The following is a 27,190-nucleotide window of genomic DNA, read 5'->3' as shown; positions in this document are numbered from 1 at the left end:
ACTGCTGGATCCTTACCTGTTTTCCCTGATATAGTCTGATTTTATTCCTGGGAATGTTTCCTTTCATATGTTGCCAGAATGGACCCCTTCCTTGAGGGAGTTCAATTCAAATGGTTAGGGGAGCACCCTTTTGTTTATCTGACTGGCACCCATTGTATCAACCCAAGCTGAGATATTGAAACTCATTGTAGTCTATTATCTCTTGCCTCACAGCATTCCTTTCTGCTCATACTCTTCCACTGTGCAGATCATTAAATGGACACAAATTTTCCAAATAATCCATTGACAGTTTATTAAATTTCCTGCCACAACTGGAACCAACCAGTGATGACGTCAAACGGAACCTCAGACCTATCAATAAGTGGACCTTAGCCAGCAGACCAATCAGACGCCAACTTGGTAGTTTTGAATAGCTATCAAAGTGCTATAAATAAACCTGTATGTTCACAGTTATGGCATGACAGTTTTTCGGAGCACTGTCTCTGCTGACAGTCTCTTTGGCCATTGAGAATTAAGCCTCTGAGAGTTGCTTTCAACACATCTGTGTCTCATTTGGTCCTTTGAAGCTAGACATGCTGGGCCCCGAAGCTGCGGTCTGTATGGTAGCTGAAATCACATAACAGGAGTTAAAGCTTGATTTGCTGTTGGTTCAATTTATTTGTCTTTTTAGAACTCTCCTCCAGCGCCACATGATGTGCTAAACCCCTTTCCTGTGAAACATTTCTATCTGCAAAATGACCTACAGAGCTTGGATTAAATCTGGGATATCAAGATTCAGAGCAAATCTGGCCAGTCACTTCATCTGATTGTCATGATTTGGAGCATGGTAAATGGTGGAATATAACATTGGAGTATGCATCAGGATTACATTAAATAGTTAACTCCCTGTTCTTGTTGCTGTTGTTCTGTGCCTTCAAGTCATTCCAATTTATGGTAATCCTAAGGTGAGTCTACCATGGGGTTTTCTGGGCAAGATTTGTTCATAGGAAGTTTTTGTTTTCTTTCATTGAGACTGAGTGTGCATGACTTATCTGGGTTTCCATGGCCAAGCAGGTATGCAAACCCTGGTCTCCAACAGTCCTAGTCCAACATTTAAACCATTATGTCACTTACCACCCAAATCACATGCAATTTGGCTCTCAGAGTTAGTTCTTTCCTGCTTACAAAGTGTTTCTTTCTGGAAGAAAACCAGAGTGTGTGTATGAGTTTGCGTCGGGGGAAATGGGATCAAGATTATTTTGTTCTTTGCTCTTCTGCATCTTTATCGCTCTCCATCTTTAAAAGATTTTTCATCATTTTGACATTTTCACGTTCACCCTTAGTAGGCAGCATTCGTAAGTGGCTCATTCACACAGATAACCTTGAACAATTACGTGGTTATAAAAATCCCTCCCTCCACACAGGTTGCTGAGAGAGAGGCTTTGCCTGCAAACTGCCATATGGATATTTATTTTCTCTGGCACTCTCTCCTCGCTTCAGTTTAGATCTTATAAACTCAGCAATAATTGCATTACGAAGTCAGAAAACTAATTCAGCAGTGTTCTCTCTTTCTCTCTTTCATACGCACCCCCTCTCAGACTAGCTCCCTGAATATGAATTCTGCAATTGAGCTTTTGTTCTTTGCAGAAGGCCTTTGGAAAGCATGAGCATGAAAATGTATGCTTTAAACTGAGAAGAGGGGAGAAAGCCATTGGTTTTGCATTTTAATTGCCCATTGTTACTTCTGGGCCCAAACATGGATTCAAATGCAATATGGGGTTGGAGATCTTTGCACTTTTCAGTTTGCAGCATGTTTCACATTCTCACAGAAAAGTGTTTGGAAATAGGCACACATTTGTAAATGAGAAAGGAAAATGTACATATTAGGCTTGATCGATCCATGAAAAATTTGTTTCTAAACTCGTTTCAAAACTAGAGGGGGCATTTTTTCGTTTTTGTTGCTAATAACGAATTTGGCCCCCAAAATTTTTCGAAATTAACGAAAATTCGTTATTTTCGAAATTAATTCGTTAATGGCGGACGCGCATGCGCGGTGGCCCAAAAACAGCCCGAAGGGGGGGGGACTTAGGGGGCTCTCCCGCCCTCATTTTTTGAGTGATCTTCTTCAAACTTGGTACAGTGGTAGAACACATTTAACACTGATAGCTCACCAAAATGTGGAACGTTTCCCTTATCCTCTGATTTTTGGCAAATTTTCATAGCTTTTATAATAAACCATTTTTTAAGAATTGCAGAAATCTGTTCCTGGTTTGAAAGTCTTATTTCCTGTTAAATTGGGTTGTCTTTACTGTGAAAGTCATTGCTCTACTTTAGAAACTTTGTTTTTGTGGCTGAAACTTTGTTAAATTGGTGTAGTCCCTGCATATGTGTGTGTGTAAAGGTATCCCTTGACGTTAAGTTCAGTCATGTCTGACTCTGGGGGTTGTGCTCACCTCCATTTCTAAGCCCAAGAGCCAGTGTTGTCCATAGACACCTCCAAGGTCATGTGGTCGGCATGACTACATGGAGTGCCATTACCTTCCCGCCACAGCGGTACCTATTCATCTACTCACATTGGCATGTTTTCAAGCTGCTAGGTTGGCAGAAGCTGGAGCTAACAGCGGGCGCTCACTCTGCTCCCGGGATTTGAACCTGGGACCTTTCAGTCTGCAAGTTCAGCAGCTCAATGGTCTTTGCCTTGGCTGCCTTCCAGATCAGGCTTATAACCAGCCTATTATGGGCCACAAATTAAAGAAAATTCAATCCCATTTAAGCACAACATGAACAGTTTTGATGCCAAAACCATAAACTCTGTTTATTAAACTCTACGATCCAAACTTTAGAACAACTTGCAAACAATTGAAGGTTAGACCACAGTAATAATAACCAATTCTATTCCTTTCCAAAATTTAAACATAAAATAGTATCTTTCTTTCCAATAGCATATAAACTTTTCCTTTCTTTACAAAACAAAATTCTAGACAGTAGCCATTTAGAAGATATTTCTATATTTTCCCTGCAAAGGATAGGGCTGCATCCCTCTGGAGACACACATGATAACCCGGACATGATATAAGGCACTTATATACGTTAAATAAACATGATGTCATTGCATATATAAAAGAAGCATGATATTAGGCAATTATAGTTGCAAATAATATAATTAAACATGTAAAAATTATACATCCATACATAAAAGAAACATGTAAAGTAACTGCATATATAAAACACAATATAAAATATGATATAAGGCAATTACAGATGTCAAAGGAACGTGATATTACATATGTAAAAAACATGATTATATGTATAAAAAAGCATGATACAAGGTGTCAGGATCTAGGCTGCTGGGCACCAATAACCATACACTGAGGCCAGATTCTATCTAATATCTTTATTAAAGGAATATATAAAGTCAATAAAAACAAGTGTAGAATAAAGTTCAGAAGCAGACCTTTCAAATGAGGCCAAATATAGTCCAGCAGATTATTGTCCAATATGAAATATTAGAGTCCAAAGATTATAATCCAATAACCGCAACACACGCTTTGCCAAGCAAAGCGTTGGGAAAACAGAAAAAGTCTTGAATCCAATGAAGCTTGACACAAGGCTGAAAGTTACTTGGAACGTGGCTGGAGCTGTGGCTAAAGGCAAAGCAACTTGAAGCATGGAACAAGATCTGTGGTAAATCCGTGAGACGAGGACAAGGCTTGGAACTAGATTCAGGAGGCAAGGAACAGGATTCGAAGTCCACACACACATGACCTCTCTCCAGGAGCTGACGAATTGACTCCGCAAGGAATCCTTCGCGCAATTTCCCTATATTGGGTCTCGTTTCCCCAAACAACAATCACTTTCCCTAGAGAACAGGGAGCGAAGGAAACCAGCTTGCAGGTGCAAGACTCCCCGTATTTTCTCAGGGGAAATACTTCTAATCAGTGGCATATTTGGCAGCAAGGCGAGCACTACTTCTAAATTTTTCTCTCGATCCTCTATCAGTCGTGTAAGCCTGTTTTCTCCCATAAGGGGGAGAGTTCCCACCAAGGTCAGGTTTAATTGGTTCTTGGACTAGAACTTCAGGCAGCTGCCAAGGCTCTGACTCCGACCGGAAATCTGGGGAAAACTCCATATTTTCCTCCTCATCTGCCACAATACTGTCAGGAATAGGACTGCAGGGCCCATGAGTCATCACACTAGGCAACTGACACATCTAAAAGAAACACAATATAATTAACCTAGGTACAACAAATGTGAAAGAAGGCAACAATATACATAAAAAAACATTTCTGGACTCACAAATGTAGTCTAAGAGAATTGGGCTTCCATTCTCCAAACCTGAAACAAAGTGGGAGGAAATGTAAAGAGTGTTAATGATGCTCGAAATCAAATGTTGTTCTTTTACAAAGTCAAACTAAAACTAAGAATAAATGCTTCGGTCTTCTCCTGATCTTCTTATCTCCTCACCTTGCGTCCAGCCGAGTTACGTCCGCACTTGCGATACAGCGACCTCTTCCCTTGGCTCAGTGGGCAGTATTTTAAAGTATGGGCCTTTTCGCCCGTGGCACCGCAGAGCGGACAGGTGTATTTGCGCAAGATGGGGCACTCCACGGTGCCGTCCATCCCCTTCAGCCGGTGGGACGAATAGACCTGCTTGGATTCCCCGTTGTGTTTGCAGAAATTGCAAATCTCCTTGTTTTGGGAAGCCTGGCCATTGGCACTACCTTTGGAGCTCTTGCTGCTGGAACTGCTTCCATTAACCCATTGTGATGCTGTTTCAAAGTTGTCCTCGTTGAGGACTAGCTGCATGTCGTACTCCATTGTGTCCCAACTCTGAGATGGAAATGGGACCTTCTTGCGTTCCGCGATGATCTCCGTAACCACTTTCGCAAGGCTCAGATAGCCCTTCCATCTGTCAAACTCCCTGAACATGGAAGGGGCATAATGTGGCACGTGCATGGCTGATCTGGAGAGCATGGTGCCAATTCTACCCTGGTGTGGACACACACTGAATGCCACATATTGGAGGCGGAGTCTTTGTTTTATATATAAGGGGAGGGGTTCCAAACCTTTCACATTGGACCCTCCCATCTATTTTTACCCTCCTTTGCCCTAGATTTAACCCCCACATGTCTAGACAATCACAGCTTTTCAAGGAAGAGTTTGGTTTTTCCAATTTTTTCAGTTCGGAGGTAATGCCACAGTTTCTCCCTTGAGGCAGTGGTTCTCGACTTGTGGGTCCCCAGATGTTTTGGCCTTCAACTCCCAGAAATCCTAACAGCTGGTAAAATGGCTGGGATTTCTGGGACTTGTAGGTAAAAACACCTGGAGATCCACAGGTTGAGAAACACTGCCTTAAGGGAACGTTAGCAGTTGTGGTTCTGTTTGTCCATCCAAGAATGAGTTGAATTTCTGCCTTGGATGAAATAGCAACATTGCACATCCAACGTTTGCAAAAGTCCTGAAGGACGGATCCAGTAATGATGAAGCCTGCAAGAGTGTTATATTGCTTTTGCATGGCAGAATAGCATTGGACTGGATGGTCTCTTCTACCTTTATGATTCTATGATGTTTGGCGCCATGACTCTATGATTCTATCATTTTAGGATTCTAGGACTTTTGGGATGATTCTGTTACTTGGTTCTTTGAGTCTATGACTTTAGGGACCATGTTTCTATTATTCCATGACTTCTGTGACCATATTTCTATGACTTTTCTGACCATTCATGGGCCATCTGGCTAGTATTCCGGGACGGTAAATGATATATCGGTTACAGCACCAGATATTTCTGGATACAGTAGAGTCTCGCTTATCCAACATTAACGGGCCAGCAGAACGTTGGATAAGCAAATATGTTGGATGATAAGGAGACATTAAGGAAAAGCCTTTTGAACAGCAAATTAGGTTATTTTACAAATTAAGCCCCAAAAAATCTTGTTTAACAGCAAATTAGACAGAAAAGGTAGTTCAATACGCAGTAATATTACGTAGTAATTACGAATTTAGCAACAAAATATCACAATATATTGAAAACATTGACTACAAAAATAAGTTGGATAATCCAGAACATTGGATAAGCGAGTGTTGGATGAGTGAGACTCTACTGTATATTGTTTTTGCATGGCAGAATGGCGTTGGACTGGATGGTCTCTTCTAGCTTTATGATTATATGATGTTTGGTGCCATGTTTCTATGATTCTATCATTATGTTGTCGAGCAATTTAGAACAGTATAGGATACCGCTAACTGTTTCTTTGAGTGGTGTTCTGTGGAAACACAACCCGCCCATCCTCCCCCGCTGATTTCATGAAAATAAAAGAAAAGAAAGAATAAGCCACATCCGGCAAGGCCCACACACTGAAATACTAGGCCGGCCATCGTTGGCCGGCAAGCTTCCCTGACTGGAAGAAATAGAGGCCGCCGCCCCAAAGAAGGGTTCTGTGCAAGATTGCACCAAGGGGTAAAGAACGACAGCCGCGAGAGAAGACAGAGGCGGTGCATCGTGGGAAACACGTCGACCACGTAGGACGACAAGGCCCACACGTTGAAATACTAGGCGTGCCACCGTTGGCCGGCACGCTTCCCTGTGAGGAAGAAAGAGGGGCCGCCGCCCCAAAGGAGGCTTCTGTGCAAAATCGCATAAAGGGGTAAAGAAAGACAGCCGGCGAGAGAAGAGAGAGGCGGTGCATCGTGGGAAACCCGACCACGTAGGCCGAGAGGCAGCAAAAAGAAAAGAAAAGAAAAGAAAAGAAAGAAAAAAGCCACAGGCGACAAGGCCCATACATTAAGCCGGGCCGGCCACTGTTTGCCGGCACGCATCCCTGAGAGAGAGAGAGAGAGAGAGAGAAAAAAACCAGAGGACACCGCCCCAAAGGAGGCTTCTGTGCAAAATAGCATAAAGGGCTAAAGAACGACAGCCGGCGAGAGAAGAGAGAGGCGGTACATCGGGGAAACTCGGCAACGTAGGCCGAGAGGCAGCAAAGACCAAAGAAAAGACAGAAAAAGCCACCGCCAAAAAGGCCCACACTATAAAATACTAGGCCGGCCACCGTTGGCCGGCACGATTCCCAGACAGTGTCAAGACCCAGGCTACAGAGCACCAATAACCATACGCAGAAGCCAGAATCTATCTAATATCTTTATTAAGGAAATATATAAAGTTAGTAAAAGCAAATGTAAAAGATAGTCCAGAAGCAGACCTTTCAGGAAAGGTCAAAATTAGTCCAAGGAAATAATGTCCAATATGAAATATTAAGGTCCAAAGTTGTAATCCAATAACCGAAACACTCACTTTGCCAAGCAAAGTGAGGGGAGATGACAAGGTCCTTTAGTCCATAAAACTTGAGCGTGGCTAGGAAATAACTTGATACTAGAAACAAGGCTTGAACGTGGAACAAGGTAACTAAGAACAAGAACAAGGTCCGTGGAATAACTTGGTAAAATCCGTGAAACAAGGCAAGGATTAGTCCTGGGAAACAAGGCAAGGTCCGCAGGTAAACAAGGCTGGGAAGCAAGGCGAAGGCTGGATAGCAAGGCAAGGCTTGAGCATGAGCGAGGCTTGAATCGGAACGCGCTGTCCAGACACGACTCGCTCCGTAGGCTGACGAATTGACTCCGCGAAGTTGCTACGCGGGCAAAACACCTATATAGAGTCCAACTTTCTCACCAAAGCGGTTCTCTGGGAATCAGAAACGAAAGCTAAACTCTGAGACCAGATGTTAAACTCCTTAAAGATTCTCACGAGAACCAGTGTTAATTGGCAACATTCTTAGCTGCTATCCTCGCACTCCTGCGCGAAGCTGAATCCAAACTTCTCTGTTGTTTACAAAACTCCCGGCGCAAGAACACGGGAGAAGTAGGCTCTGGGGTTGTTTGACATACTTCTGGGGCACAACTTTCTTGCAGGTGCAAGGTTCCCAGATCTGCCTGGGAAAGATCTGGCTGAGAGGAATCCAGTTCAGACTGGGAAGGTAAAAAACCCAAGTTTTCATCTTCATCAGGAATTACAATGTCCTGAGCAGGACTACAAGGCCCATGGTTCATCACACTATCCCCCTCCTCAGGGCCCCTCCCAAACTGGGATCCTCTCCCCGAGGCGCGAGGTCGCGGTTTGGTGGGATAGGTCAGATGAAAGCGACGGGTTAGATCAGGAGCATGGACTGTGGAGGCGTCTTCCCAAGAGCGTTCCTCAGGCCCAAAACCCACCCAGTCAATGAGATATTGTAGGCGGCGGCGATGAAAGCGAGAATCCAAAATGTCCTCAACCTCGAACTCCTCCTCCCCATTCATCAAAACAGGAGGGGGGGCCGGTTGGTCTGTATCAGGACGCACACCATCCGCCGGAAGGAGCAGGGAACGGTGAAACACTGGGTGGATGCGCATTGAACGCGGAAGTTGGAGTTTGAAAGTCACGGGGTTTAATTGCGCCACCACTGGATAGGGGCCGATGAAACGGGCATCTAACTTCCGGCAAGGGCGGTGGGAGGGCAGAAAGCGAGTGGACAGAAAAACCCGATCTCCTACCTTGATTTCAGGGCCCGGCTGGCGGTGTTTGTCAGCGTGGCGTTTATAGTCCTCTTTGGCTTGGTCCAGTTGCTGGAGCAAAAGTTGTTGCACCGCTGTGAGTTCCTGCAACCAATCCTCTGCTGCGGGAACTTCTGAAGTTTCAATGACAGGGGGAAAGAAACGTGGATGGAAGCCGTAGTTTGCAAAGAACGGCGTTTCTTTTGTAGAAGCTTGAACTCCATTATTGTAGGCAAACTCGGACAGTGGTAACAGAGAAGCCCAATTGTCCTGTTGGTAGTTTACATAACAGCGAAGATACTGCTCCAAAGTGGCATTGGTGCGCTCCGTTTGCCCATCTGTTTGGGGATGATGAGCTGAAGATAAGCGAGAGTCTATGCCCAGTAGTTTTTGTAGTGCCTTCCAAAAACGAGAGGTGAATTGAGATCCACGGTCTGTGACTAAACTCTTGGGCAATCCATGTAGTCTGAAAACATGCTGAAGAAATAGATCCGCAGTTTCTTTGGCCGTGGGGAGGCCTTCGCAGGGAATGAAATGGGCTAACTTGGTGAAAAGGTCCACCACCACTAAGATCGTGGTGAATCCACAGGAAGGTGGTAGGTCAGTGATGAAATCCGCGGAAATTATTTCCCATGGGCGAGATGGGGTAGGAAGGGGGTGTAAAAGCCCTGAGGGCTTTTCCCTTCGTATCTTGGAGCGCTGGCATACTGGGCAGGTGTTGACATATTTTTCTACATCCTTGCGGATCTTGGGCCACCAAAAATCCCTTAGGATCAAATGCATAGTTTTAAATAGTCCGAAGTGTCCTGCTGGTTTGCAGTCATGACACAGGCGAAGCGCTTTTTCCCTGCCCGGTCCGGGTGGGATATAAACATGATTTCTATAGCAGAGCAGCCCATCTTTAAGCGAAAAGGGAAAATGCAGACCTTGGCGAAGTTGGTCCTGCGCCCAGGCATCTGCTTGCTGACTAGCCCTGATTTCTTGAGCACAGATGGGTCCTGGAGTAGGGGAAGTTGAACCAATGGGAATGGATTTGGTGTTCCCCACCGTGAGCGTGGCAAAGTTCTCGGGTTGTAGCAGTTGGGATTCAAAGGTCTCCTTGCGTCCTGCCGCGTATTCCGGTTTACGTGACAGGGCGTCTGCTTGCTTGGTTTGGGCTGGGGTCACATAATGGATCTGGAAGTTGAAACGTTCAAAGAATAAAGCCCAACGTTGCTGCCTCTGGTTTAGTTTGCGGGCAGTTCTTAGGTGTTCTAGATTACGATGATCAGTGTGGACTTCAATGGGAAATTTGGCCCCTTCTAGCCAATGTCTCCAAGTTTCAAAAGCTGCCTTTATGGCCAGTAGTTCTTTTTCCCAAATGGTATAATTTTTCTCTGGTGTGGTTAGTTGACGGGAGTAAAAGGCACAGGGATGAAGGTGGTCTCCCACCGGTTGTAAGAGTACAGCCCCAATTGCCACATCCGAGGCGTCCGCTTGCACAACAAAAGGGGTTCCAGGATCTGGGTGCTGTAGAATTGGCTGGGACGTGAATAATTTCTTTAGTTGCTGGAACCCTTTCTCTGCTTGATCAGTCCAGCGGAAGGGCTGTTTTCCACGGATGCAGCTAGTGATTGGGTCAGACCAGTGGGCAAAATCTGGAATGAACTTGCGGTAATAATTCGCGAACCCCAAGAAACGCTGCACCTCTTTCTTGTTAGTTGGCGCCCGCCATTCCAATACTGCTGAAACCTTGGCTGGATCCATGGAGAGCCCTAAAGGCGAGATGCGGTAACCAAGGAAATCTACCTCTTGTAGATCAAAGGCGCATTTTTCCAGTTTGGCATAAAGTCCATGATCCCGCAATCGTTGTAACACCATTTTGACGTGGTTCTCATGTTCTGATTGTGATCTAGAAAACACCAAAAAATCGTCCAGGTAGATTATCAAGAACCTGTCCAGATAGTCCTGAAAAATGTCATTGACAAAATGCTGGAACGTTGCGGGGGCTCCGCATAAACCGAAATTCATAACTCGGGACTCGAATAATCCGAATTTGGTCTGGAAGGCGGTCTTCCACTCGTCCCCTTCCCTGATGCGAACTAAGTTGTAAGCCCCCCGAAGATCCAGCTTGGTGTAAACCTTGGCTCCTCGAAGCCGATCCAGTAGATCCGAGATTAAGGGCAGGGGATAGCTGTTCCGCTTGGTGATATTGTTCAATGCTCTGTAGTCCACCACCAATCGTAGTTCCCCTGACTTCTTCTTCACAAACATCACTGGAGAGGCGGCTGGGGATTGAGAGGGTCTGATGAATCCCTTGCGAAGGTTTGTCTCTAGGAATTCCCTGAGAGCTTCTTGCTCTGGTTCAGTCAGGGAGTAGAGATGCCCTCGCGGGATCGGGGCCCCCTCCACCAAGTCAATGGCACAGTCATAAGGTCTATGTGGGGGTAATTTCTCGGCTTCTTTCTCATTGAATACATCCCAATACTCGGAGTACTTCTTTGGCAAGGTGATGATGGGCTCGGTGTCTGTGGCATGGCATACCTTGGCTACGAGGCAATGGTTCTGGCAATACGGTGAAGCAAACTGCAGTTCTCTGTTGGACCAGGAGATGTTAGGGTCGTGGAGAGTCAGCCATGGAATTCCCAAAATCACAGGGAAATGGGGAACCTCGGTAACAAAGAAGGAAATCTCTTCCATATGTTCTCTTATCCACATCCTGGTGGGTTCCGACCATTGACTTACGGGGCCCGTCTTGAGGGGGCGGCCGTCTATGGCTTGCACCACACGGGCATTCTTGAAATCATGATATTGTAATCCCAGAGAGTCGGCATACTCTCTATCAATGAAGTTGTTGGTAGCTCCAGAGTCTACCATGGCGTGGATCATGACGGGTCCCCTTTTTGCTGACCATAATGTGACCACGAGAAGGAACAGGACCCCGGTTGGCGGCTCTTGAATGGATTTTTTGACCGGATTGGCGAGCCTCTCTACACCCGGTCGTTGGCTTCCCCCGCCGGCTGTGTGCCAGTCGGCTCAGACGTCTTCGTCTCCGTGGAGGACGCCGCCGCAAGCCGGGCGGCAGGCTTCCCCTTGGCTGGGCACTCTCTGGCGAAGTGGCCCCCGTTCCCGCAGTACCAACAGAGGTTTAAGCGTTGACGACGGGCCTTCTCGGCGGCATCTAGTCTGGGACGCACATTGCCCAACTGCATCGGCACCTCCTCGCCTCCTCTGGGGTATGGGGTTGGCGGTGGGGGTCTCCACACTGGTCGTGGCTGAACGCTGGCGGGAGCGGGGGGTTTTGCCCCGGCTCTACTGCCCTGGCCTCGAACCCACTGTTTCCTGTTGGCAATCATGACTTCAGCCCGTAAACATTGATCAATGAGTGCCTCGAGGGTCTGGGGAGGATCCACCTTGGAGATTTCTTCCAGCATTTCAATGTTGAGACCCTCCCGGAATTGTCCTCTGAGGGCTACATCGTTCCAGCCGGTGTTGTGGGCCAGCACTCGGAACTCGGCTATATACTGAGACATAGGTCTGTCTCCTTGGAAAAGGCGACGGAGTTTGTGGCCGGCTGCCTCCAAATTGTCCTCGATTCCCCAAGTCTCCTTGAGGTGGTCCAAGAAATGTTGCGCTGATCTTAGGTGTGGAGAGGCTTGGTCGAACAGTGCCGTCGCCCAGTTGGCCGCTGGCCCGTCTAGAAGACTGTAAACCCATGCCACTTTGATGTCTTCTTGGGGAAACTCGGCATCACGGGCCTCTAGATAAGCTTGACATTGGCGACGGAAAACATGAACCTTGGAAGCTTCTCCAGTAAACTTGGTAGGCAACGCCATGGCCGGGAGGCGGATTCCGCGCTCCCGCAAGCCCTTTATTTCTCCATCCTGGGCGTTGAGTCTGTCGCGGATGCGATCCACTTCGTCCTTGCTGATGGTGTAGCTCAGTGGCTGCCCACCGGGTACGGTTCCGGTAGACATTCTGGCCAAGGTTAATTGGTGCTTAGTTTGGCGGAGTCAAACTGTCAAGACCCAGGCTACAGAGCACCAATAACCATACGCAGAAGCCAGAATCTATCTAATATCTTTATTAAGGAAATATATAAAGTTAGTAAAAGCAAATGTAAAAGATAGTCCAGAAGCAGACCTTTCAGGAAAGGTCAAAATTAGTCCAAGGAAATAATGTCCAATATGAAATATTAAGGTCCAAAGTTGTAATCCAATAACCGAAACACTCACTTTGCCAAGCAAAGTGAGGGGAGATGACAAGGTCCTTTAGTCCATAAAACTTGAGCGTGGCTAGGAAATAACTTGATACTAGAAACAAGGCTTGAACGTGGAACAAGGTAACTAAGAACAAGAACAAGGTCCGTGGAATAACTTGGTAAAATCCGTGAAACAAGGCAAGGATTAGTCCTGGGAAACAAGGCAAGGTCCGCAGGTAAACAAGGCTGGGAAGCAAGGCGAAGGCTGGATAGCAAGGCAAGGCTTGAGCATGAGCGAGGCTTGAATCGGAACGCGCTGTCCAGACACGACTCGCTCCGTAGGCTGACGAATTGACTCCGCGAAGTTGCTACGCGGGCAAAACACCTATATAGAGTCCAACTTTCTCACCAAAGCGGTTCTCTGGGAATCAGAAACGAAAGCTAAACTCTGAGACCAGATGTTAAACTCCTTAAAGATTCTCACGAGAACCAGTGTTAATTGGCAACATTCTTAGCTGCTATCCTCGCACTCCTGCGCGAAGCTGAATCCAAACTTCTCTGTTGTTTACAAAACTCCCGGCGCAAGAACACGGGAGAAGTAGGCTCTGGGGTTGTTTGACATACTTCTGGGGCACAACTTTCTTGCAGGTGCAAGGTTCCCAGATCTGCCTGGGAAAGATCTGGCTGAGAGGAATCCAGTTCAGACTGGGAAGGTAAAAAACCCAAGTTTTCATCTTCATCAGGAATTACAATGTCCTGAGCAGGACTACAAGGCCCATGGTTCATCACAGACAGGAAGAAAGAGGGGCCGCCGGCCCAAAGGAGGCTTCGGTGCAAACTCGCATAAAGGGGTAAAGAACGACAGCCGAGAGAGAAGAGAGAGGCGGTACATCGGGGAAACTCGGCCACGTAGGCCGAGAGGCAGCAAAGACCAAAGAAAAGACAGAAAAAGCCACCGCCAAAAAGGCCCACACTATAAAATACTAGGCCGGCCACCGTTGGCCGGCACGATTCCCAGACAGGAAGAAAGAGGGGCCGTCGCCCCAAAGGAGGCTTCGGTGCAAACTCGCATAAAGGGGTAAAGAACGACAGCCGAGAGAGAAGAGAGAGGCGGTGCATCGGGGGAAACTCGGCCACGTAGGCCGAGAGGCAGCAAAGACCAAAGAAAAGACAGAAGAAGCCACCGCCAAAAAGGCCCACACTATAAAATACTAGGCCGGCCACCGTTGGCCCGCACGATTCCCAGACAGGAAGAAAGAGGGGCCGCCGGCCCAAAGGAGGCTTCGGTGCAAACTCGCATAAAGGGGTAAAGAACGACAGCCGAGAGAGAAGAGAGAGGCGGTACATCGGGGAAACTCGGCCACGTAGGCCGAGAGGCAGCAAAGACCAAAGAAAAGACAGAAAAAGCCACCGCCAAAAAGGCCCACACTATAAAATACTAGGCCGGCCACCGTTGGCCGGCACGATTCCCAGACAGGAAGAAAGAGGGGCCGTCGCCCCAAAGGAGGCTTCGGTGCAAACTCGCATAAAGGGGTAAAGAACGACAGCCGAGAGAGAAGAGAGAGGTGGTGCATCGGGGGAAACTCGGCCACGTAGGCCGAGAGGCAGCAAAAAGAAAAGAAAAGAAAAGAAAATAAACAAAAAAGCCACAGGCGACAAGGCCCATACATTAAGCCGGGCCGGCCACTGATTGCCGGCACGCATCCCTGAGAGAGAGAGAGAGAGAGAAAAAAAACCAGAGGACACCGCCCCAAAGGAGGCTTCTGTGCAAAATAGCATAAAGGGCTAAAGAACGACAGCCGGCGAGAGAAGAGAGAGGCGGTACATCGGGGAAACTCGGCCACGTAGGCCGAGAGGCAGCAAAGACCAAAGAAAAGACAGAAAAAGCCACCGCCAAAAAGGCCCACACTTTAAAATACTAGGCCGGCCACCGTTGGCCGGCACCCTTCCCAGAGAAAGAGAGAGAAGACCAAAAAAAAGGAAATGTGGGCCCAAGCCCCTCAGACCCGGGGGGCCGGCCACCGTTGGCCGGCCCCACGCCCACACGCCGCAACCCACGGGGAAGGGCAGGCTTTCTTCACGTCTGCTTGCAAAATGTGGGCCCAAGCCCCTCAGACCCGGGGGGCCGGCCACCGTTGGCCGGCCCCACGCCCACACGCCGCAACCCACGGGGAAGGGCAGGCTTTCTTCACGTCTGATTGCAAAATGTGGGCCCAAGCCCCTCAGACCCGGGGGGCCGGCCACCGTTGGCCGGCCCCACGCCCACACCGCTGGACCCACAGGGGGAAGGGCATGCTTTCTTCACGTCTGCTTGCAAAATGTGGGCCCAAGCCCCTCAGACCCGGGGGGCCGACCACCGTTGGCCGGCCCCACGCCCACACGCCGCAACCCACGGGGAAGGGCAGGCTTTCTTCACGTCTGATTGCAAAATGTGGGCCCAAGCCCCTCAGACCCGGGGGGCCGGCCACCGTTGGCCGGCCCCACGCCCACACCGCTGGACCCACAGGGGGAAGGGCATGCTTTCTTCACGTCTGCTTGCAAAATGTGGGCCCAAGCCCCTCAGACCCGGGGGGCCGGCCACCGTTGGCCGGCCCCACGCCCACACCGCTGAACCCAGAGGGGGAAGGGCATGCTTTCTTCACGTCTGCTTGCAAAATGTGGGCCCAAGCCCCTCAGACCCGGGGGGCCGGCCACCGTTGGCCGGCCCCACGCCCACACCGCTGAACCCAGAGGGGGAAGGGCATGCTTTCTTCACGTCTGCTTTCAAAACGTGGGCCCAAGCCCATCAGACCCGGGGGGCCGACCACCGTTGGCCGGCCCCACGCCCACACGCCGCAACCCACGGGGAAGGGCAGGCTTTCTTCACGTCTGATTGCAAAATGTGGGCCCAAGCCCCTCAGACCCGGGGGGCCGGCCACCGTTGGCCGGCCCCACGCCCACACCGCTGGACCCACAGGGGGAAGGGCATGCTTTCTTCACGTCTGCTTGCAAAATGTGGGCCCAAGCCCCTCAGACCCGGGGGGCCGGCCACCGTTGGCCGGCCCCACGCCCACACCGCTGAACCCAGAGGGGGAAGGGCATGCTTTCTTCACGTCTGCTTGCAAAATGTGGGCCCAAGCCCCTCAGACCCGGGGGGCCGGCCACCGTTGGCCGGCCCCACGCCCACACCGCTGAACCCAGAGGGGGAAGGGCATGCTTTCTTCACGTCTGCTTTCAAAACGTGGGCCCAAGCCCATCAGACCCGGGGGGCCGGCCACCGTTGGCCGGCCCCACGCCCACACCGCTGAACCCAGAGGGGGAAGGGCATGCTTTCTTCACGTCTGCTTGCAAAATGTGGGCCCAAGCCCATCAGACCCGGGGGGCCGGCCACCGTTGGCCGGCCCCACGCCCACACCGCTGAACCCAGAGGGGGAAGGGCATGCTTTCTTCACGTCTGCTTTCAAAACGTGGGCCCAAGCCCATCAGACCCGGGGGGCCGGCCACCGTTGGCCGGCCCCACGCCCACACCGCTGAAGCCAGAGGGGGAAGGGCATGCTTTCTTCACGTCTGCTTGCAAAATGTGGGCCCAAGCCCATCAGACCCGGGGGGCCGGCCACCGTTGGCCGGCCCCACGCCCACACACCACAACCCATGACACAAAGATACACTCCATAACAGCAAACCGTCTAGCCTCTGGACAAATCTAGCCATTTCTGTAGTCAATGATTCCATTATATTGTGATATTTTGAAGCTAAATTCATAAAGTAAGCAATAGCAACATATCATTTCAGCATATAGAACGACTTCTTATGTCTCCTTGGTTGTATAACATGCATTTATGGTGCTTTATTTGGATAATAATAACCTGATATGATGTGTTATATGCTTTTCTTCAACAAGTCCAATCCAAGAAATCTGCTTATTTCAGCAGTGGTTGGCCCGTTTGGCTTTGATCAGTGAGACTCTTCTGTGTTCATGTTGGGTCAATAAGACATAAGATATAACTGAAGTCACAGTCAGCATACAGCATTACCAGCTTAAAAAACAGTGGTGTAAAAACACGGCTCGAGTCCGAGGACTGAAGAGGAGGTAGTTTGACAGTTAAAAAACTATACAGTGCGAAATACTATTGGCCTGTCAAGCTATTCTTAAATAGGCTACAAACGACCACACAGACCTATAATGCTTTTTGGAGGGGGAAGGTTTTAAGGCTCTGATGTTAGGCACATGTTTCCATGCAGTTCCACTGCAGGTAAGACTAGTGTGTTCTTCAGGGGTAATTAAAGTTCTCCTGCAGATGACCTGGATAGAGGGAAATGACTTCAGTTCGTTGGTATACATACAGTTTAAGTAAACTTGAGGAAGTACAATTATGAAAGATATAGTGTGTAATGTAGTAGAAAGTAATTCAAAGTAGAAACAAAGCAGAAATGTGGATTCCAAAGGAAACATGAAGGCATTATTAAGTAATTGTTTTTAATAGCATAAGAGATTCTGAGTGAATTGATTCTCTACTTCTTACTCTGCGTAAGATTATCATCACATGCTCTCGACTACACCCGCACAAGGCAATGGTACAGTAAAAGAAGACAATTTTGAGAAGTGGTAAAGGCCAAGGTGTCCCACTTCTTTCAGTGATTCCGCGTGCGCGGCCAGAGGGCGAGGGGAACAGCAAGAAACAGTTTCCACGAGACGGAACTTGCGCCCACTCCTTGAAAGCAGCCGCAAAGGCACACGCCCTGACGGGCAATCGGCAACGTCCGTGTGCGCGGACAGTGGGCAAGGGGAACCAAAGGCGGCCGTTCTGCCGCCACATCGTTGAGTACACTTCCTTTTAAGGTGAATGGGACACTGTCCCACAGTCTGTGATCACTCCACCCTCGTTATTACCAACAGACCAGCAAGAAACAGTTTCCACGAGACGGAACTTGCGCCCACTCCTTGAAAGCAGCCGCAAAGGCACACGCCCTGACGGGCAATCGGCAACGTCCGTGTGCGCGGACAGTGGGCAAGGGGAACCAAAGGCGGCCTTTCCGCAGCAACAGCGTCAATCACAACCTCTCAGGGTGATGGGAGACTGTAACACTGTCTTTGATCATTCCACCCTCTTCTATTGTTTTACCCACAGGCCAGCAAAAAACATTTACCACTCGGCGAAACGTTCTGCCAACACCTTGAAAGCAGCCGCAAAGGCACACGCCCTGACGGGCAATCGGCAACGTCCGTGTGCGCGGACAGTGGGCAAGGGGAACCAAAGGCGGCCGTTCCGCAGCAATAGCGTCAATCACAGCCTCTCAGGGTGATGGGAGACTGTAACACTGTCTTTGATCATTCCACCCTCTTCTATCGTTTTACCCAAAGGCCAGCAAAAGGCAGTTCCCACTCTGGGTAACCTGCGCCCACACATTGCAAGCAGCCGCAAAGGAACACGCCCTGAAGGGGGAATTGCATATACCTCTAGACTCTGGCGTCACGTAGTCCGAGAGGCAGCAAAAAGAAAAGAAAAGTAAGGGGAAAAAACAAAGGGCAGCAAAGACCCCACCCTGAGCCAGCCGGCCACAGTTGACCGGCATGCATCCCGGAGAATTCGGCACGGCCCTCCCACAAAGTTTTTTTTTTTCCGACTTAAGCCTCTACCCACAGCAACACTCCACCACCCCAGGGGAAGGCCGTGTACCTCTTCTATCGTCCTGCCAACAAGCCAGCAAAAGGCTGTTCCCACTCTGGGTAACCTGCGCCCACACATTGCAAGCAGCCGCAAAGGAACACGCCCTGAAGGGGGAAGGGCATATACCTCTAGAGTCTGGCGTCACGTAGTCCGAGAGGCAGCAAAAAGAAAAGAAAAGTAAGGGGAAAAAACAAAGGGCAGCAAAGACCCCACCCTGAGCCAGCCGGCCACAGTTGGCCGGCATGCATCCCGGAGAATTCGGCACGGCCCTCCCACAAAGTTTTTTTTTTTCCGACTTAAGCCTCTACCCACAGCAACACTCCACCACCCCAGGGGAAGGCCGTGTACCTCTTCTATCGTCCTGCCAACAAGCCAGCAAAAGGCTGTTCCCACTCTGGGTAACCTGCGCCCACACATTGCAAGCAGCCGGAAAGGAACACGCCCTGAAGGGGGAAGGGCATATACCTCTAGAGTCTGGCGTCACGTAGTCCGAGAGGCAGCAAAAAGAAAAGAAAAGTAAGGGGAAAAAACAAAGGGCAGCAAAGACCCCACCCTGAGCCAGCCGGCCACAGTGGGCCGGCATGCATCCCGGAGAATTCGGCACGGCCCTCCCACAAAGTTTTTTGTTTTTGCGATTTAAGCCTCTACCCACAGCAACACTCCACCACCCCAGGGGAAGGCCGTGTACCTCTTCTATCGTCCTGCCAACAAGCCAGCAAAAGGCTGTTCCCACTCTGGGTAACCTGCGCCCACACATTGCAAGCAGCCGCAAAGGAACACGCCCTGAAGGGGGAAGGGCATATACCTCTAGAGTCTGGCGTCACGTAGTCCGAGAGGCAGCAAAAAGAAAAGAAAAGTAAGGGGAAAAAACAAAGGGCAGCAAAGACCCCACCCTGAGCCAGCCGGCCACAGTTGGCCGGCATGCATCCCGGAGAATTCGGCACGGCCCTCCCACAAAGTTTTTTGTTTTTGCGATTTAAGCCTCTACCCACAGCAACACTCCACCACCCCAGGGGAAGGCCGTGTACCTCTTCTATCGTCCTGCCAACAAGCCAGCAAAAGGCTGTTCCCACTCTGGGTAACCTGCGCCCACACATTGCAAGCAGCCGCAAAGGAACACGCCCTGAAGGGGGAAGGGCATATACCTCTAGAGTCTGGCGTCACGTAGTCCGAGAGGCAGCAAAAAGAAAAGAAAAGTAAGGGGAAAAAACAAAGGGCAGCAAAGACCCCACCCTGAGCCAGCCGGCCACAGTTGACCGGCATGCATCCCGGAGAATTCGGCACGGCCCTCCCACAAAGTTTTTTGTTTTTGTGACTTAAACCTCTACCCACAGCAACACTCCACCACCCCAGGGGAAGGCCGTGTACCTCTTCTATCGTCCTGCCAACAAGCCAGCAAAAGGCTGTTCCCACTCTGGGTAACCTGCGCCCACACATTGCAAGCAGCCGCAAAGGAACACGCCCTGAAGGGGGAAGGGCATATACCTCTAGAGTCTGGCGTCACGTAGTCCGAGAGGCAGCAAAAAAACTGGTCTGTCTTTGATGATTCCCCCCTCCGAGTTATAAAGGCACCCTCCGCGTAAGCGGGCAGAGGGCTAGGGGACCCAAAGGCGGCCGTCCCATGACCACTGCGGCAACCACACCCGCTCTAGACAATGGGACACTGAAAGATGACAATTTAGAGAAGTTCTGTCCCAAGTCGAGGTGTATTAATTCCAGTGGATAAAGACATCCTCAAAGGTTCAGATGGACAGATAGTATACCTCTGTAAAGTGAGAGTCTGGCGTATTCCTACACCTGAAATGATTATCTGAAGTATCCACATCAAATATAACAGTGCTCTTTCTGTACAGGAGCTGCGAGGATCTGTAGAAGACCAAACAGTCATGGCTCGTGATGGTAATATTTCCCCCCCCCCCCCCCAAATAAAAAGGGAATTGAATGAAATCCGAACAGAACACAAAAAGGAAGCTATCTACCTTGGCTTTTATGGTCTAATTTTCCACAGAATATCCTTCAACCTCTACAGAGCCAGTATTACATGAGAGAAAACGTTTTGTAACTTCCGAATACAGAGATGGGCCAAAAGTATATTAAGTTCAACAGGGACAAATGAAAGATAGTACTTCTGTCCGCGATGGTTGTTCGGGAGTGGAACTGTCTCCCCCGGACTGTGTTGTAGGCCCCTTCTTTTGAAGCTTTTAAGCATAGGCTCGATGGCCATCTGTCGGGGATGCTTTGAATGATACTTCCTGCGTCTTTCTTGGGGGAGAACTCGATGGCCCATGAGTTCTATTCCAACTCTACTTTTCTATGATTCCATGATTACATGATTCGTGAAACGGCCCCTTGAGATGGATGAACCCAAAAACGTCAGTGGGGCAACGTCGAGTGATGAAAAAGAGGAGAAAGGAAGGGAAAAGAGAGAGGAAAGCATTGTAGGATAGAGGAGAGAGTTGTTGGACAGAGTCCAAAGGGGCCACCCCCCCGCCCGGACGCCCAAAAAAATTGGCCAAAGTTACTCTGAAGCAGAGTTGGTTAAAGGAGGAGAACTGTTGCTCTAGGAGCAGTCGGTCTCAAAATCCAAATCTGGGAAATTCAACACAGGAAGGTTGGCCTTCAGGAAAACAAGTTTCTCAACTGTTTGAGGGTCCAGCAAGCTGCGGTGGGGCGTGACTACATCTCCCGCTATGCTGAAGACCCTTTCGCTCTGGACGCTGGTGGGAGGACAGCTGAGGAACTGGCGGGCTACGTGCGACAGATCCGGCCACATGTGTTCGCGTGAAGCCCAATAGGACAATGGATCACAAGAAATTATCTCCGGAGGCTCCTCAAAGTACCTGTTGACCGAGCATTCGGCCGAGTCTACCTTTTGAGCAGAAGCCAGCAAAGAGGATTCTTCAGAGCAGGCAAGTATGGCCACCGTCTCTGCAAAGAAAACGTTTCCTGTTCGCGGCTGGAGATCCGTATCCCTACGGCAACCCCCTACCGGCTCCGCGGGACTTTCCGTCTCGCCACTAGCGCTAGTGCTTGGGGTGACAGGCAGTTCTGGAAGAGGGGCCGCTGTGCCCGTTTCCTCCACCCTGGCAGCAAAGACCTCCCTCACAAGGTCAACAAGTTGGGCCTTCCACATGGTAAAGTCTTTTGGGCAGACGTTGTACTTTAGCCGTGGATCACACAAGGCCGCCAGCATATGGACCTTGCTGGAAAGAAGTGGCTCTAGCCGTTTCCGTACAGCAAAGGACAACCTCCTCACCACCTCCTGGACGGGCGGTGTCAGCGGTCCAGCCAGGGAGTCAATTGTTCGACCGGCCCCAAGCCTTTCTAGGTGCCTCCTTAGCCTCAAGACCATGGGCACTGCCTGGCTCAGAAGAGCTTTTGATTCCGAAAGTGTCTCAGTGGCATGTTTGAATGGCTTTAGTACGTCTACTAGCTGGGAGATGGTGTCCCACTCTTGCTTAGTTGGAACAAGCTTGCTAACAGGCGCAACCAAAGTGAGGGAGATGCCGTGTACCGCCTTCTGCTGCTCGACCATGCGTTCGAGCATTTTTAAGGTTGAATTCCACCGAGTCGAGACGTCCTGGAGCAGCTTGTGCTGCGGGAGGCCTTCAAGGCTCTGCCTGTCTCTCAGCTGCCGGGCTGCCTTGATGCTCCGGTGGAAGTAGCCCGCGATCTTTCTACAGCGCTCGATCAGCAGGGAGATGTTTGTGTTGCTGCCCGACTGCTCTTCCTGGCTCTTTAAACCTTCCTTGACGGTATTGTGAAGCAAGTGGGCCATGCAGGACACATTCTGAAACCCGGCACTTTCAACCGCTTTGATCATATTTTTCCCTGCGTCCGTCACCATAAAGCCCCTCCTCATTTCTTCCGGCCTACACTGCATCCATTCCCCCATCATGTTTTCCAGATAGTTGCAGATGGTCTCTGCCTTGTGATCACGATCAACTACCTCCAATGCGAGGAGTGCCCAACGATGGGATGTATCCATAGTGCCTTCCTTCTCCCACCAATGTGCCGTGAGAGAGAGGTAGGAGTGGCCTCCTCCCAAGCTTGACCAAATATCAGAGGTAAAATGGATGTGTCCTCCCATGGCGCTACGCAACATCTGGATAATGCGTTCCTTACAGCCCTCGTACAAGCCGGGGATTACTTTTCTGGAAAAGGTGTGACGGGAGGGGATTTTGTAGCGGGGGCACAGTCGTTTCATAAGGCGTACAAAGCCTTCTTGTTCTACCAGGCGGAAGGGATGGTGATCTAGGGCAATCATCTCTCCCACAGTTTGGGTTATCTGCTGGGGTGTGAGCAATGTTTCCCCCGTTTTCTTTCTGGGTAATGGAATGGCCCAATCCTCCATGGTGGACTGTGTCCGCCTTCCACTATCTTCACCTGGTGAACTTTGCGTGCTAAGGCTGCCACTGGAAGGGCTTGCAGTTCCCCCTCCCAGCGAAATGGAGGGATGGTGTCGCTTCATGTGAGAGCTCAACCCCGAGGTCGCAAGATGTCTCGTGTCTCTGCCTCTGCTGATATTTGCCCCACAGTGTCTACAAACTGCCAAAGTAGAACTCTGAGAGTGGACATGGAAATGGTCCCAAATAAATGACCTTGGCCTCCCCACAGCCACTGTGGCGACGCCCTCAGAGATGGGAGTCGTGGGCACCCTTTCAGCAGCATGAGGAAGTCTACGTTTGGATGGTAGTACCTCCTCTACCTCCTCCTCACTGTCAGTAGCGGGTGGAGGGGTGGGGTTATCTATATCCTCAGTATCCACCACCTGTAGTTCCAGGACGGCAACACCAGTATGTTCCAATGATCGTCCAGTTGTCTCAGCTCCATGCGACAGCCGGCTCCGGGTGGATGCCTGTGATCTGTCTGCATTAGAACAGCCTGGTTCTTCATCAAGTCCACCCACTCCCATAGTTCGGCGTTCCAGACGTATGGGACCCACCTTAACTTTTTTGGCCCCCCACAGTGTCCTGGCCGTGGCTTGACCACTACTAGGACTTGCTCCCCCAGACCCGCGTACAGCTGAGCGCTTCATGTCAAGGGGAGTGTTTTCAGGTAACAGAAGGGATGATGGTTAGGTGTTGTGTTACTGGTGGGAAATATTTGTTGAATCTTGATTGGCAACGTGTTATATTCTGGCCAATGTACTGTTGCAAAAGCGTAGTCTATAACATTTAGTTAGTTTTATTTATTTACAAGGGGATACCTGTACTTTCCAGTTCTACAGGAAAGTATGGGATATGCAACTCTTTCCCAAAGTTGTCTTGGGAAAATCAGGAAGCGTCCCTGCAGACACACACACAAAGGCAGGCCTTTCTTTCCACAAAAGGATTTGTATTTTTAAGAGGATGGGATATGCAACTCTTTTTCAAAGCGTCCCTGCAGACACACACACAAAGGCAGGCCTTTCTTTCCCCAAAAGGATTTGTATTTTTAAGAGGATGGGATATGCAACTCTTTTTCAAAGCGTCCCTGCAGACACACACACAAAGGCAGGCCTTTCTTTCCCCAAAAGGATTTGTATTTTTAAGAGGATGGGATATGCAACTCTTTTTCAAAGCGTCCCTGCAGACACACACACAAAGGCAGGCTTTTCTTTCCCCAAAAGGAGTTGTATTTGGAAGAGGATGGGATATGCAACTCTTTTTCAAAGCGTCCCTGCAGACACACACACAAAGGCAGGCTTTTCTTTCCCCAAAAGGATTTGTATTTGGAAGAGGATGGGATATGCAACTCTTTTTCAAAGCGTCCCTGCAGACACACACACAAAGGCAGGCTTTTCTTTCCCCAAAAGGAGTTGTATTTGGAAGAGGATGGGATATGCAACTCTTTTTCAAAGCGTCCCTGCAGACACACACACAAAGGCAGGCCTTTCTTTCCCCAAAAGGATTTGTATTTTTAAGAGGATGGGATATGCAACTCTTTTTCAAAGCGTCCCTGCAGACACACACACAAAGGCAGGCCTTTCTTTCCCCAAAAGGATTTGTATTTTTAAGAGGATGGGATATGCAACTCTTTTTCAAAGCGTCCCTGCAGACACACACACAAAGGCAGGCCTTTCTTTCCCCAAAAGGATTTGTATTTTTAAGAGGATGGGATATGCAACTCTTTTTCAAAGCGTCCCTGCAGACACACACACAAAGGCAGGCCTTTCTTTCCCCAAAAGGATTTGTATTTTTAAGAGGATGGGATATGCAACTCTTTTTCAAAGCGTCCCTGCAGACACACACACAAAGGCAGGCTTTTCTTTCCCCAAAAGGAGTTGTATTTGGAAGAGGATGGGATATGCAACTCTTTTTCAAAGCGTCCCTGCAGACACACACACAAAGGCAGGCTTTTCTTTCCCCAAAAGGATTTGTATTTGGAAGAGGATGGGATATGCAACTCTTTTTCAAAGCGTCCCTGCAGACACACACACAAAGGCAGGCTTTTCTTTCCCCAAAAGGAGTTGTATTTGGAAGAGGATGGGATATGCAACTCTTTTTCAAAGCGTCCCTGCAGACACACACACAAAGGCAGGCCTTTCTTTCCCCAAAAGGATTTGTATTTTTAAGAGGATGGGATATGCAACTCTTTTTCAAAGCGTCCCTGCAGACACACACACAAAGGCAGGCCTTTCTTTCCCCAAAAGGATTTGTATTTTTAAGAGGATGGGATATGCAACTCTTTTTCAAAGCGTCCCTGCAGACACACACACAAAGGCAGGCCTTTCTTTCCCCAAAAGGATTTGTATTTTTAAGAGGATGGGATATGCAACTCTTTTTCAAAGCGTCCCTGCAGACACACACACAAAGGCAGGCTTTTCTTTCCCCAAAAGGATTTGTATTTGGAAGAGGATGGGATATGCAACTCTTTTTCAAAGCGTCCCTGCAGACACACACACAAAGGCAGGCTTTTCTTTCCCCAAAAGGAGTTGTATTTGGAAGAGGATGGGATATGCAACTCTTTTTCAAAGCGTCCCTGCAGACACACACACACAAAGGCAGGCTTTTCTTTCCCCAAAAGGATTTGTATTTTTAAGAGGATGGGATATGCAACTCTTTTTCAAAGCGTCCCTGCAGACACACACACAAAGGCAGGCCTTTCTTTCCCCAAAAGGATTTGTATTTTTAAGAGGATGGGATATGCAACTCTTTTTCAAAGCGTCCCTGCAGACACACACACAAAGGCAGGCCTTTCTTTCCCCAAAAGGATTTGTATTTGGAAGAGGATGGGATATGCAACTCTTTTTCAAAGCGTCCCTGCAGACACACACACAAAGGCAGGCTTTTCTTTCCCCAAAAGGAGTTGTATTTGGAAGAGGATGGGATATGCAACTCTTTTTCAAAGCGTCCCTGCAGACACACACACAAAGGCAGGCTTTTCTTTCCCCAAAAGGATTTGTATTTGGAAGAGGATGGGATATGCAACTCTTTTTCAAAGCGTCCCTGCAGACACACACACAAAGGCAGGCCTTTCTTTCCCCAAAAGGATTTGTATTTTTAAGAGGATGGGATATGCAACTCTTTTTCAAAGCGTCCCTGCAGACACACACACAAAGGCAGGCCTTTCTTTCCCCAAAAGGATTTGTATTTTTAAGAGGATGGGATATGCAACTCTTTTTCAAAGCGTCCCTGCAGACACACACACAAAGGCAGGCCTTTCTTTCCCCAAAAGGATTTGTATTTGGAAGAGGATGGGATATGCAACTCTTTTTCAAAGCGTCCCTGCAGACACACACACAAAGGCAGGCTTTTCTTTCCCCAAAAGGATTTGTATTTGGAAGAGGATGGGATATGCAACTCTTTTTCAAAGCGTCCCTGCAGACACACACACAAAGGCAGGCCTTTCTTTCCCCAAAAGGATTTGTATTTGGAAGAGGATGGGATATGCAACTCTTTTTCAAAGCGTCCCTGCAGACACACACACAAAGGCAGGCTTTTCTTTCCCCAAAAGGATTTGTATTTGGAAGAGGATGGGATATGCAACTCTTTTTCAAAGCGTCCCTGCAGACACACACACAAAGGCAGGCTTTTCTTTCCCCAAAAGGATTTGTATTTGGAAGAGGATGGGATATGCAACTCTTTTTCAAAGCGTCCCTGCAGACACACACACAAAGGCAGGCCTTTCTTTCCCCAAAAGGATTTGTATTTGGAAGAGGATGGGATATGCAACTCTTTTTCAAAGCGTCCCTGCAGACACACACACAAAGGCAGGCTTTTCTTTCCCCAAAAGGATTTGTATTTGGAAGAGGATGGGATATGCAACTCTTTTTCAAAGCGTCCCTGCAGACACACACACAAAGGCAGGCTTTTCTTTCCCCAAAAGGATTTGTATTTGGAAGAGGATGGGATATGCAACTCTTTTTCAAAGCGTCCCTGCAGACACACACACAAAGGCAGGCCTTTCTTTCCCCAAAAGGATTTGTATTTGGAAGAGGATGGGATATGCAACTCTTTTTCAAAGCGTCCCTGCAGACACACACACAAAGGCAGGCTTTTCTTTCCCCAAAAGGAGTTGTATTTGGAAGAGGATGGGATATGCAACTCTTTTTCAAAGCGTCCCTGCAGACACACACACAAAGGCAGGCTTTTCTTTCCCCAAAAGGATTTGTATTTGGAAGAGGATGGGATATGCAACTCTTTTTCAAAGCGTCCCTGCAGACACACACACAAAGGCAGGCTTTTCTTTCCCCAAAAGGAGTTGTATTTGGAAGAGGATGGGATATGCAACTCTTTTTCAAAGCGTCCCTGCAGACACACACACAAGGCAAGCCACAAAGGGAACCTTTCCCCAAAAGGAGTTGTATTTTCAAGAGGATGGGATATGCAACTCTTTTTCAAAGCGTCCCTGCAGACACACACACAAGGCAAGCCACAA

At 49.0% G+C, this 27,190-nt stretch overlaps 1 protein-coding gene across 1 annotated transcript; it reads left to right on the top strand.

The window, feature by feature from the left end:
* Nucleotides 1-13,481: 13,481 nt before the first annotated feature.
* Nucleotides 13,482-20,445, top strand: LOC134299277 (uncharacterized). The gene is made up of 2 exons (XM_062981620.1): nucleotides 13,482-14,245; nucleotides 14,499-20,445. The coding sequence occupies exon 2, from the start codon at nucleotides 14,999-15,001 to the stop codon at nucleotides 15,965-15,967; it is 969 nt and encodes a 322-aa protein (XP_062837690.1). The 5' UTR covers nucleotides 13,482-14,245; nucleotides 14,499-14,998; the 3' UTR covers nucleotides 15,968-20,445.
* The last annotated feature ends 6,745 nt before the right edge of the window (nucleotides 20,446-27,190 follow it).

The sequence above is a fragment of the Anolis carolinensis genome, chromosome 5, assembly GCF_035594765.1.
Source record: "Anolis carolinensis isolate JA03-04 chromosome 5, rAnoCar3.1.pri, whole genome shotgun sequence".
Taxonomy (NCBI): Eukaryota; Metazoa; Chordata; class Lepidosauria; order Squamata; family Dactyloidae; genus Anolis; species Anolis carolinensis.
The sequence above is the reverse complement of the archived record's forward strand: the minus strand, read 5'-3'. Positions and strand labels throughout refer to the sequence as shown.

What these genes read in the sequence shown, in the direction of transcription:
- LOC134299277 (XM_062981620.1), top strand. Translation starts at nt 14,999, where the DNA reads ATGTGGGCCCAAGCCCCTCAGACCCGGGGGGCCGACCACCGTTGGCCG.